At 67.6% G+C, this 13,171-nt stretch overlaps 1 protein-coding gene across 1 annotated transcript; it reads left to right on the top strand.

The window, feature by feature from the left end:
- Window positions 1–557: 557 nt before the first annotated feature.
- Window positions 558–11,561, top strand: USP43 (ubiquitin specific peptidase 43). The gene is made up of 15 exons (XM_048324164.1): window positions 558–595; window positions 748–1,165; window positions 2,279–2,419; window positions 4,849–4,949; window positions 6,217–6,309; window positions 6,534–6,669; window positions 6,744–6,867; window positions 7,782–7,944; window positions 8,030–8,141; window positions 8,914–9,017; window positions 9,399–9,476; window positions 9,552–9,681; window positions 9,845–10,193; window positions 10,420–10,560; window positions 10,921–11,561. The coding sequence occupies exons 1-15, from the start codon at window positions 558–560 to the stop codon at window positions 11,559–11,561; spliced, it is 2,769 nt and encodes a 922-aa protein (XP_048180121.1).
- Window positions 11,562–13,171: the final 1,610 nt, after the last annotated feature.

Raw genomic sequence — 13,171 nt, forward strand, 5'->3', positions numbered from 1 at the left:
GAGGGTGCAGAGGTGACCATTGTCCCACTGTTCCAGCTCCGAGCGCCCAGAGGTGGCAGAATTGGGGCATCTCACAGCGATGCCGTGACACCCTGAGGTGCTGCTGGGGGCAGCAGGGCAGCACTCGTGGAGCAGGGATGGGACTGCCGGGAAAGCCGCGGCGCCGTGGAGGGGACAGAGGGATGGCTCAGCCCGGGTGATGATGAGGGTGGGCTGGGGCACCCCGGGCTGGTGTTGGGATAGAGGGATGGATCACCCCGGGTGATACGGGGTGGGGAGGGCTGGGTTAGCCGTGTGGAGCTGGGGGCGGAGGGCTGCGGTACCCGGGGTGACGCTGGGGACACCGGGGCAGGCGGGGCACGGCCGCCCGAGCCGCCAGCGGCACCTCCCCGCTCCCCCCCTCCTCCTCTCCGCTCCCTCTTCCTCCTCCTCCCGTCTCCCTCTCCCGAGCCAGCCCGGCCGGGGGAGGAGCCGGCCGCGCACAAAACCTCCCGCCCGGCCCCTCCGGGCCCCGCACCGGCACCGGCACCGGCGGCGCCCAGCGCCCGCCCGGGGCCATGCGCGCCGCGGCGGGGCCGGGGCCGGCGGGGCCGGGGCAGGGCGGCGGCCGCCCGCGGCCATGAGCGCGGCGGGGCCGGGCGGCGGCCCCGGGCGGCGGCGGCGGGCGGGGGGCGGCGGGGCGAGCCCTGCGGGGCGGCCGCGGGCGGGGGGCGGGCGGCGGCGGCGGGCGCTGCGCTCGCTGGGCAGCCTGGCCGGGCGGCTGCTCCGCACCTGGGCGCGCCTGGCCGGGGGGCGCGGGGGGCACGGGGGGCGCCGCGCCGTCCCCGAGGATGACGAGGGCGGGTTCCGGGGGGAGTCGCGGCGGCGGGTCGGCGGGGCGACCCCGGCCCCGGCGGCGGCGGCGGGGGGCGGTGCGGGGGGCGATGCGGGAGCGGGCGGCGGGGAGCGGCCGCCGGGCGCGCAGGGGCTGCGGAACCACGGCAACACCTGCTTCATGAACGCCGTGGTGCAGTGCCTGAGCAACACGGCGCCGCTGGCCGAGCGCCTGGCGCTGGGCCGGTACCGCGCCCGCGGCGCCCGCGGCGAGGTCACGCACCGGCTGGCGGCCCTGGTCCGCGCGCTCTGGACCCGCGACTACACCCCGCAGCTCTCCGCGGAGTTCAAGGTACCGAGCGGCCCCGCCCCGCGGCCCCCGCGCGGCCCCGGCTGACCCCGGCCCCCAGCGGCATCCCCGGCTCGCAGCGGCACAGCCGGCACGCAGCACCCACCACCCGGCACACCCGGCTCGCAGCTCCCTCCAGCTCCCCCGGAACCCGCTGACACCCTTCCCAGCTCGCAGCACCCACCAGCATCTCCTGCTCCTAGCATCCCCCTACTCTTACCACCCTTCCCAGCTCCCACCAGCATCCCCCCACTCCCCACATGCCCTAGTGCCAGCACTCACCAGCAGCCCCCGCTCACATCACCCAATCCCCTGCCTCATCCTCCCCATGGACCCTGCCCTGCCAGACATCCCCAGCCCTGCTGCTGTCACCTCCCTCTGGCCTGGTTTCTGTCACCTGAGCTCCCGCGGGTGGGTGAGTTCCCAGCGCTGGCCATACCACAGAGCCCTGAGGGGTGAGCAAGTGCTGGCTGTGACCGTAGGTAAGGCAGGATATTGTCCCGGGAGCCCAATTCAGTGGCCTCAGGCTCTGTCACTGAGCGTGTGTCACACCTCTGCCAGGCACACACCAGCGTGCTGGGGCCTGAGCCTGGCTGGGGACAAGGACAGGGCGTCACGGGCAGCACAGCATGTCCAGCCTGGCATCGTAGCTCCCCACGCTCAGGGACACGTGTCCCCTGTCCGAGTGACATTTCCTCGGGGAGCCGGTGCGGCCAATAAACTGCTGCTGCTGCCATTGAACTTTGCAAAGTGCCCGGGGCAGCTCCCGGGAAGCCGAGCCCTGCCCTGGGATGAGTTACATTGAGTTGATGCCATCGGAGTGCACGGGGCAGGTGGGACCTGTGGGTCCCCGTGGCTGAACTTGCCCATCTGGACTTGGTTGTGGTGTGCCCTGTGTTCCCTCTTGGCCTCATCCCGGCCGCTGGAAGCTGGGACACCACAGAGCCTCTGTCTCAGCTGCGTGTGCTTGGTGTCCCCACTGCTCTGCTGGCCCTGGGGTGGCCACGATGTCCCTGCAGAGGCAGGACGAGAGCAGAGGCTGTTGCAGGGATGGGTTTGGGGTGGGTGCTGAGGAAGAACCCGTTCATCAGCGCCCGCCGCGCCCGTGTCTTGCAGAACATCGTCTCCAAGCACAGCTCGCAGTTCCGGGGCAACGCTCAGCACGACGCGCTCGAGTTCCTGCTCTGGCTGCTGGACCGAATGCACGAGGACCTGGGCGCCGCCTCCCCCGCCCAGCAGAGCCGCGGCCCCGCGCAGGTGGGTGGCCCCCGCAGGTGGGTGGCCCCGCGGGGTGGCCGCACGCCCTGGCTCGCAGGGAGGCGTTCGGGCCAGGTCTGGGAGCAGGGACACCGGGATGCGCTGCGAGGCGGTGGGATGGAGTTGGCCCCGCCCCGGTGGGGATGGGGATGCCGTGGTTTGGTCGGTGCGCGGGTGAAAGGATGGTGGGAGCCGAGTGCTGCGGGGCTGGGCAGGGGGTGGAGTGCTGGGAGAGTGAGAGGTGTCGGCAGGAGCCCATCCAGCCGAGCATCCCGGCTCTGGGGGGCATCCTGGTCCTTGGTGAGGAGGAGACGCAGCCCCCCCGTCCCTCCCTGCCTCCAGCTAAGCTCGCTGTAATTACAGCTCGGCGGCTTTGCTGTTGGCAAAATGAGTAATTAAGTCTTCTTCAAGCCATCTGCTCTCAGGCATTGCCCTGGCCCCGGCCCTCCCTGCCTCCTCCTGCCTCCTCCTGCCTCCTCCTGCCTCCTCCTGCCTCCTCCTGCCTCCTCCTGCCCGCTCCCTCCCCTCTCCTTCCCCGCTCCCTCCCCGCCCGCTGCTGCCCGCCGGGCGCTGCCTGTTGCAGGGGATGGATTTGAGCTGTTGGCATTTGACTCGTGGGCTCAGCCCGGCTGTTTGCTGTCCCCTCTTTAGTGGTGACACCCGGCTCACCACTGTGCTGTCCCCGTTCTGTGTGCTGTCCCACTCTGATGATGCTCCTGGTCAAGCCCGTGCCAAGGCTCAGGGACTGGGCAGCTCAAGTGTGGGAAGCAGAAAAGGAGGAGGCTGGAGCTGGGCAGGAGGGGTGGGAATTCCCTCCTGGCTGCAGGATGGGTGCCCACGAGGTGCTTGCTGTGGCACCCAATGGGCTGTGGGGCCACCAAAGTGGGGACCGAGACTTGGCTGCCAGGAGGGCTTGAGAAGGAAGCATCCCCTTGGATTTTTGGGGAATTTTGGGGGCCCTATAGGGCACAGATACCATCCAGGTCCCCTCTCAGCCACACCAGATGGACCCCAGTGCCAGGCAGACCGTAAGGACACGTCAGGCTCAGCAGGACCTGGTGCCAGCAGATGGCATTGAGGAAAATCCACCTCCTGGCCAAAATCCTCAGTGATTTTCAATCTTACTCATCGAGACACCAGAAACTCACTGTCTCACCTCAAAACAGCTCACTGACACTCCTTTCTGCAGCATCTCTTCTGCCATCAGGCTCCAGGGGTGAAGCTCCTGTCCCCAGCATGGGCACAGGGGCTCGTGGCAGGTCCCAGGGCAGCGGGCAGGCAGGGAGATGTCCCCTAACCGGGCAGGTTTGGCTGTGTCACACAGTCACATCCCAGTGTCCCTGTTCCCAAAGGACTGGAGCAGGAGACCTGGCTGCTCTTGGGGTCCCTGGGGCACATCTCACCTGTCAGCGAGGCACCGTGCCAGGGCCGGGCTGCGGGGCTGGGTGCCTCGGCTGGGCTCACTGTGCCGGGTGCTGTGCCCGGGTTTGCCGGGTGCTGTGCCCGGGTTTGCCGGGTGCTGTGCCCGGGTTCGATGTGCAGGTGCCGCGCTGGGAGCTGCGCTGGGGCTCGGGGCAGCGGGAGCTGTGCCCGGGCCTGCTGCCGGTGCAGATGCTGGGGGAACACGCAGGGACACGGCCGGGTCTGGGCACCACCTGCCCAGGAGGGCACCGCGCCAGCCGGGGCTGTTCGCACCTCCTGGGCGCGGTGAATTCGCACCCAGCCGTGTTTCCCTGGGGCGGGGACACGCACAGGAATGTGCACGTCCGCTCCAGGAGCTCATCCCAGACACACGGACACACAGACACACACATGGACACACGGACTCCTGCTCCCTGCAGTGTCCCACCATCCCACCCACCCACGCTCAGCTCCGGTGCCGATGGATGTTTGCTTGGCACAGTGGGAGCCAGGGTGAGGTGGGCACCCGCCTGCCGGGGCTGTTGACCCAGGATGTGCCCGTGGGCACTGGGGCTCCTCGGGGGGACGTGGGGGGGACCAGCTTCCCCCCACCGGGATGCTGCCATGGCCACTGAGCCGCCTCACCCAGGATCCCCTCCTGGAGCATTTCTCCAGGCTTGAATGCATTCCCAGCTCCTGTTCCTTGGTGTCCCGGAGCTCTGGACACTGGGGCTGCCTTGGAGGGGGTCTCACCACTGCAGACCCTTCATTAACCCTTCGTGCCCCAGGCTGGCTGGGGGATGGGATGTACCCCAAAGGTTCCCCTGGAGAAGGTGTGTGGGCAGACTGGAGGCACAGCAGTGCCAGGCAGGCAGGTGCCAGGGGCTCTTTGGCATCACCTTCAGCCCATGCTCGTGCCATGGGGACACCAAAGCTGGGCTTGGCTCACTAGGACGTGTCCCTGGCCCACTGAAGGACACGTCCCTCACCCGGTCACCTCACTCACCACTTGTCTCTTGCCCCTGCAGCCTGGCAAGGACGGGAGCAGCGGTGCCAGCAGGTCCCCCCCAGGCACCCAGCACCCCCGTGGGCAGAGCTTTGTGCAGAGCCACTTCCAGGCCCAGTATAGGTGAGTGGGGGGATGGATCCTGCCCGGCAGAGGCTTTGCCCTTCTGTGAGCCCTGCATGGGCACTGTGAGCCTTCACTCCTTCCTCTACAAGCACTTCAGAGTGTCCAAGGCCAGGGTGGACAGGGCTTGGAGTGGTCTGGTCCAGTGGCAGTGTCCCTGCCATGGCAGGGGCGCTGGACAGGGTGGTCTTTGAAGGTCCCTCACAACCCAAACCACCTGTGGTTCTGTCACAGGGCGCGGGACTGTCCCAGCAGTCCAGCACGAGGGTGCCCCTGTTTGGGACACCCCACATATTCATCTGGCTGGGACTCATGGGACGCTCAGGCCACCCTGTCCCCGAGCCATGGCACTGCAGGCAGCAGAGGATGCATCTGGCATCACAAGCCCTCCCTCCTCTCTCAATCCCTCGCCCTATATATGAAAAAAGGCACTTTAATTATCCCTGTTCCATGTGCCAGAGCCGTCTCTGTGCTAAAGGATTTATTAATTTGTGTGACTGCTTCCCAGGGAGCTCAGTGGCTCTTCAAGGTGACAAATAACAAGGACTCAGGATTTTGTCTTGGATTTTAATTTATGTTTTCCATTTTTTTGTTGAACAAAAAGGTGGGGGGGGGGGGGGAAGAAATTTAAAACCCCCCAGAATTAAGAAGAATCAGCAGCAGGTGGCTGTTGGTGCCAGGTTGGGCAGGGGACCAGCAGTGCCTGCCCAGGGCCACCCTGGGGTCACTCACAGGCAGATGTCCTCCTGCCGTCCTTCTCTGCTCCTCCTGCAGCCCAGCCATGGCCCTGCTGCTCAGGGGGGTCCTGTTCCCCCCCAGCACCCCGGGGCGTTGTCCCTGCTTAACCCCACCCAGGCGGGCTGGGGTCACCTCAAAACCTCCAGGAGCTGCCTCAGGCTCTGCCAGCCCTTGGGAGGGGGAGCAGGACTTGGGAGGGTTTGGAGGCCACCCTGAGGAATGAGAGTGGGAGATTCCCAGTCCTGAGATTTCACTCCGGCTTCCCCGGCACTGCGGGAGGCCCTGTTTGGGCTCAGAGTGAACAGACCCTTGGGCTGGGCAGGCAGGGGCAGGCAGGAACAGCCGGGGGGGGCCCACTCTGCCAGGAGGTCGTGCAGATCCCGTGGGATGCTGTGAGGTGCAGTACCCAGGGAGTGGTACCCAGGATGTGGCACCCGGGATGCTGCACCAGTGCCAAGGCGCTGCAGCCCCAGGATGGGCACGCGGGGGGCCGTGCCCGCTCCGATGACGCTCCCCATCCATTTCCCAGGTCCTCCCTGACGTGTCCTCACTGCCTGAAGCAGAGCAACACCTTCGACCCCTTCCTGTGCATCTCCCTGCCCATCCCGCTGCGCCAGACCAGGTGAGCCCCATATCCACCCCCGGCGGGACGGCAGCTCCAACCAGAGCAATCTACGTATTTTGGGGTAAATAATGAACACGGGAGGTGGCGGCAGCACTGGGGACAGGTGACAGCCGCAGGAGCTGTGTCCATCAGGTGTTTGCCATCCCGGAGCTGCCGCGCCGGCACACGGATCCACCGGCGGTGCCTCCCGCGGCTGAGCGGTGTCCCCGTGCTGTCCCCAGGGCTCTGAACGTCACGCTGGTGCTGCAGTGCGAGCGCTGGCGCTTCGTGCGGGTGGGCCTGGCCGTGCCGCTGCTGGGCACCGTGGCCGACCTGCGGGAGATGGTGGCGCGGGAGGGCCGCATCCCCCCGGAGCAGGTAACGGCGGCACGGCGGGCGGGGGACGCGGGAGGCGCCCGCGGGATGCTGAGGGTGCCGGGGATGTTCCGCAGGTGATCCTGGCCGAGGTGTCCCCGCGGGGCTTCCTGCGCTCGCTCTCCGACCCCGAAGCGCTGGGGGCGGCCGGGGAAGCCGGGCCCGTCTACGCCTTCCAGCCGCCCCCCGCCCGCCGCGCAGGTACCGCCCCCGCCCGCGCTGATTGGCTGCGGCTGCCAGCCCGCCCGCGCTGATTGGCTGCGAGCGCCTGGGCTGCGCTGGGATTGGTGCTGGGCGGGGGGGCGGGAACGGCCCCGGGATTGGCGCAAGGCCGTGGATCCCTCACTGGGATTGGCGGGAGGCAGTAGATCCCTCGCTGTGATTGGTGGAAGGCAGTGGATCCCTCACTGGGATTGGCGGGAAGCAGTGGATCCCTCGCTGTGATTGGTGGAAGCCAGTGGATCCCTCACTGGGGTTGGCGGGAGGCAGTAGATCCTTCACTGTGATTGGTGGAAGGCAGTGGATCCCTCACTGGGGTTGGCGGGAGGCAGTAGATCCCTCGCTGTGATTGGTGGAAGGCAGTGGATTCCTCACGATGGTTGGCGGGAGGCAGTGGATCCCTCACTGGGATTGGCGGGGAGCAGTGGATCCCTCACTGGGATTGGCGGGAGGCAGTGGATCCCTCACTGGGATTGGCGCAAGGCCGTGGATCCCTCACTGGGATTGGTGGGAGGCAGTGGATTCCTCACGATGGTTGGCGGGAGGCAGTGGATCCCTCACTGGGATTGGCAGGAGGCAGTAGATCCCTCGCTGTGATTGGCGGAAGGCAGTGGATCCCTCACTGGGATTGGCGCAAGGCCGTGGATCCCTCACTGGGATTGGTGGGAGGCAGTGGATTCCTCACGATGGTTGGCGGGAGGCAGTGAATCCCTCACTGGGATTGGCGGGAGGCAGTGGATCCCTCACTGCGATTGGTGGAAGGCAGTGGATCCCTCACTGGGATTGGTGGGAGCAGGCGTGCTGCCCTGTGATTGGTGGGAAGGGTGCTGGTGGGCAGAGCCACGGCACTAATTAACCCAGTGCTAACGAGAGCCCCTCATTTTCCCGCCCCGCAGGGTGTCCCCGCAGCCTCCCCACGTCCCCCTCGGTGCCGCGGCCAGAGGGGCCGCGCCTGCTGCCCAGCACTGCGCGCTCCTCCGACTGCCTGCACCGCGCGCCCGGCGGCCGCATCCTGCTGCTGCTCTGCAACACGGCGGGCACGGGGCCGCAGCTAGCCAGGTACCTGTCACCTGCTTGTCACCCTGCCCTGCCCACTCACCGCCCGTGTGACACCCAGCCACGTGTCCCCGCTGCCTGTCCCCAGGTTTGGGCCACCGCTGGTGCTGCGGGAGGAGCGCGGCGTCTCCTGGGAGCAGCTCCAGCAGAGCATTCTGGCCCAGATGAGGGGGGTTCTGCGGGGAGAGGTGCGGCCACAGGTGAGCTCAGGGAACAACCCTGTCCTCTCCCAGTGCACACGCAGCTGCTGGCATCTGCTGAGACCATGGTCATGGTGGGGATGGAGCTGTGGGTGGCCATGATGGAGATTTGGGTGGCCATGATGGAGATTTGGGTGGCTGTGGGGTCTCCATGGGTGGCCATGCTGCAGCTGTGCGTGCCTGTGGCAGCACCATCACAGGCTGTGGTGACACTATGGGTGACCATGGTAGAGCTGTGCTTGGCTGCAGGGATACCAGGGGTGTCACCGTGGGTGGCTGTGGTGGCCCTAGGAGTGGTTGTGCTGTGGACACTGGTGGCTGGTGGTCGCTGTGGGTGCCTTGCTGTACCTGTGGGTTGCTGTGGTGTCCCCTGGGGGTTGTCTTTGTGGTCACTACAGGTGGCCAGTGGTGTCACCACGTGTGGCTACAGCATCACCATGGGTGGCCGCAGTGCCACCCAGCCTCCATGGCAGGGCCACCCCAGCCCAGCTGCCCTCCCCAGCCCCCAGGTGCCACCATCCTACAGGTGCTGGTGTCCCTGTGCTGCCCCTTTGCCCTCCAGCTGCAGCACAGCCATGGGGACAGGTCATCTCCCAGCCCCACATACCTGTCCCCACAGGTGTCCCCTGCCAGCCCAGCCATGGGGACCAAAGCCATCAGATTTGTGGGGCTTATTTTGCCCCGTGTCCCAAAGCTGGGCTCACCCAGGTGCTGCTGCAGGGTAGGGGGTCCCTGTCCCCCAGTGGCCCCACAGTCCCCTCTCCCCTCACAGGGCACAGGAGCCCTTTTCCGGATCCGCCTGGCCGGGGGCGCGGCCCCCTGCACCTACCTGTCCCCTCAGGATCCCCGTCCTCTCTGCCACCCTGCCATCGACAGGTAAGGGGCTGCAGGGACAGGACTGTCCCCAGGACGTCCCCTCAATCCCTAGGGGTGGCCAGTGGCATCACCATGAGTGAGCACAGTGTCCCTGTTGGTGGTCGTGGTGTCCCTGTGTGTGGCTGTCACCATGGGTGGCCAAAGGTGTTCCTGTGGCTGGCCAGTGTCAGTATGGGTGGCCAGTGGTGACACCACGGATAGCCACAGTGGTGGTCTCCTTGCTCCCCCAGCACTGGGGCCCCAGCACTGCCCCCGGCGTCCCCACTGTGGGTGGTGTATGGGGAGGTGGTGGCTGTCCCTGCCTGCCACCACGGGCTGGCAAGGAGGTGTCCCCACGGGGACAGGGGGTTTTGGGGGTGTCTCACCCTGTGCTCCCCTCAGGGCCCTGCAGCTGAGCGGGCCCGGGGGCCCTCCCCACGTGAAGCTGACAGTGGAGTGGGACATGAGCACCAAAGAGCGGTGAGTCCCCTGTGCCCGGGCTGGGGGGACACCCCGGCACTCGGGTCACCCTCCCTGGTGACGCGTCCCCCCCAGGCTGTTCGGCAGCCTCCAGGAGGAGGTGGTGCAGGATGCGGAGAGCGTGTGGCGGCAGCAGCAGGCGCACGGGCAGCAGCACAGCTGCACTTTGGATGAATGCTTCCAGCTCTACACCAAGGAGGAGCAGGTACGGGCACCCCCGGGCACTGCCCACCCTGGCACAGCCCCCGCCATGGGGGACCCAGCCCTCTCCTGGCACAGCGGCTGTTGGTGCTTCCGGTGCTGGGGGTGGCTGTGGAGGTGGCAGGGGGCGGACAGGGACGAAGGTGGCCATGACATGGTGTCCCCAGCTGGCTCCGGACGATGCCTGGCGCTGCCCGCACTGCAAGGTGCCCCAGCAGGGCACGGTGAAGCTCAGCCTGTGGACGCTGCCCGACATCCTCATCATCCACCTGAAGCGCTTCCGGCAGGTGGCCGAGCAGCGGCACAAGCTGACCACGCTGGTGAGGTTCCCGCTGCGGGGGCTGGACATGGCCCCGCACGTGGCACAGCGGGGCCAGCCCGGGGGGCAGCTCCTGGGGCGCTGGGCGCCCTGGCAGCCCCCCCTGCGCCTGCCCCCGGGCTGCCCCCGCGACCACCTGTACGACCTGTACGCGGTCTGCAACCACCACGGCAGCATGCAGGGCGGCCACTACACCGGTGAGAGGGGACACTGGGGACAGGGGGTGCCGTGGGGGTGCCGGGGGCTGGGGCATGGGGCATACACTGCGCTGTGCCACGGGGCGAGGCGCGGCGTGCGAGGGCATCTCAAGGGCTGTGCTGTGGGGCACAGCGTGGGGTTTAGGGGTGTGGCTGGGGTGCTGCGGGGAATGGCAGAGAAAGAGACAGACCCCCGTCGCCCCTCACCCCCACCCCTCGTCCCCAGCGTTCTGCTGCAACGCCCTGGACGGGCGCTGGTACAGCTACGACGACAGCCGGGTGGAGGGGGTGCGTGAGGCCGAGGTGAGCACCCGCAGCGCCTACATCCTGTTCTACCAGCGCCGCCACGCCGCCGGCCCCGGCACGGGTGAGCCCCAAGTCCCTGCACACCCTGACTCGAGTGAGCCCCAAATCCCTGCCCACAGCACCCCAACACTGCCCCTGGCTCGCGGGGCACAGCCGTGTGGTCACACCCCCCTGCAGTTGTGCACACAGCCCTACGTGTGACCCACACCTGTGCGCACGCCTGCCCGTGACCCCTGCACGGATGTGCACACAGACCTGCCGCCCCATCCCTGCGGGTGTGCTCACCCCTTACATGTACGTGCGTGTGCACACCCCCGACCCGCCCGTGTGCAACCCCGGCCCATCGTCCCCGCTCCCCGCGCTGAGGCCCGGCGAGACCCCCCGATCGCTGCCCCCGGCCCACGGCCGCCGCTGCCCGCAGGCTCCGCCGCCGCCGCGGGGCACTGGCTGTTCCGCCTGGCCGCCTCCGAGCCCCGCGCCGACCCCCGCAGCGACCCCGACCCCTCGGGCTCCGCCGCCGCCCCGGAGAACGGTGAGGCTCAGGATGCTCGGCCCCCGGTGCCCCCCGCGCCCCCCGCCCGCCCTGACCGTGCTTCCCCCGCAGGCGGGTTCGAGGCGCGGCCCGCGGTGCGGGGGCTGCAGGGGCTGCAGGGGCTGCAGGGTCGCAGCCTCAGCGTCCGGACCGCCCCCGCCGGACCCCCGGGGCAGGGAGAGCCGGGCCCCCCCCGCGCCCCCCGCCGGCTCCGCCGGGCCGCCAGCGCCGAGGGGACCCCGCGCCGGCCGCCCCCGGGCCCCGGCAGCCCCGGGGCCGCGGTGCCGCACGGGGACGCGGGTGTCCCCCCGGGCCGCTGCCCCCCCGGCCCCTCGGCGCTGGGGCGGTCGCGGAGCTCGGCCAGCCTCCCCCCCCGGCCCGAGGGGGGGCTGCGCAGATCCGCCTCGCTGGGCAGGGCCGCGGGGGTGCCGCCCCTGGCCGCCCGGGGTCCCCCCGGGGCCACCCTGCAGCGGGGCCGGCAGCCCCCCGGGCCCCTGCGCCCCCCGGCCGTGCCCGAGTCCAGCTTCTGAGCCATGGGTGCGGGGGCATCACCCCCCAGCAGCTGTACAGCAGGTCCTGAACGGATCAGGGAGCTCCCCAGCTGGGGTGTCCCAGCCCAAGGGTGCCTGAAACAGGGATCCCAAACCAGGGGCATCCCGATCTAGGGGCTCCCAATCCAGCTGGGGGCAGTCAGGTACCCCGAAGCTGGGCCATCCCAGCCCAGGGCCATCACAAACTGGGGACCATCCCAAATCAGGAGCTCACAAATCAGGGCATCCCAACCTATTGGCTCCCAACCCAGGGACTTCTGACCCAGGGGAAAGCCAAACCAGGGTATCTTGACCCAGAAGCTCCCAGATCCTGATCCAGGAGCATTCCAAACTGGGACCATCCCTAGCTGAGGGTTTCAGACCTCGGCTCATCCCAAAGTGGTGGCTCTGAACCCAGGGGTCTCCCAGCACGGGGCTATCCCAAACGGGGCAGGTGGGTGCAGGGTCTCCAGCTCTGCAGCACCAGAGTATTTATTGTACCAGGAGAGTTTTATTTAGAGACGCTTTTTGTTTTCTAAAAGGCGACTATTTGGGGGTGGGGAGTCCCCCACACCTCGGTCTATGCAATCCCCGATTCCTGCAGCCAGCTTTTGTACGGGGCTCTGCCCCACCGCCGGCGGTTTCTATTAAAGACACGTGAAACAAGCCCAGTGTCCATCCCAGGGGACGTGTCTGAGGGGAAAAGGGCTCTGTGTTCCTTAGGAGTGGTCCTGGTACTGCAGTGGGGATCAGCCCAGGGCCAGGGGTCAGTCCTGGCTGGATCCTGCTGTGTGGGGTGGCTGTGCCTGAGTGAGGCCTGGGAGCAGGGTGGCAGCACCAGGAGTGCCGGAATCCTGGAGCTGAGCCCACCCAGGCATGAGCAGGATGTCTGGGGAAACTTGGTGCAGCCACAGCGAGGGATGGAGGTGAAGATGGTGGGATCAGGGAGGAGATGGAGGAGATGGACACAAGGGTGGAGGAGGAAAGGAGGGCTGGTAGACATGGAGGTGGGATCAGCGTGGAGACAGAGATGGATGTGGAGGAGGTGGGATTGGGGTGGAAATGGAGGAGGTCGGGGTGGATGAGGTGGGATGGAGGGGATGGAAGGGATGGGCAAAGGTGGAGATGGAAACAGGATTAGGTGGAAGTACATGAGCAGGAAGGTAGAGGAGACCATCCCTTGCTGGAGGCTGCTCCAGGCCAAGGCCCCTGCGGTGCCACTGCTGCTGCCATGGCTGTGGCCCTGCTTTGCAGCAGGGGACACGTGGGTTTGTCACTTGTTGTCACCCAGGCACTCGGCAGCCCTGGCTGTGGCAGCTTCCCTGGGGTGCCCAGGCGTGCTGGCAGTGACAAGGACAGGACCCCTCCGCTGCTCTGCATGCCACAGCTGCAGCTGGAGAGGGTGGGAGCCCCAATGTGACTCCCATGCCTGACACTGCCCCATCCCATGGCACCAGATCCATGACAGCCCCTATAGAATCCCAAACCACCATTTTATCACCCAAACCCTCTGCACTCCCAAGTCCTCCCTCCAAGGCTGGGGCAGGAAGCAAAGGCCGGTGCCGCCGGGCAGTTCTCAGAGAGTGGCACACGGATTTATTGGATTTATT

The sequence above is a fragment of the Corvus hawaiiensis genome, chromosome 19, assembly GCF_020740725.1.
Source record: "Corvus hawaiiensis isolate bCorHaw1 chromosome 19, bCorHaw1.pri.cur, whole genome shotgun sequence".
Classification (NCBI taxonomy): Eukaryota; Metazoa; Chordata; class Aves; order Passeriformes; family Corvidae; genus Corvus; species Corvus hawaiiensis.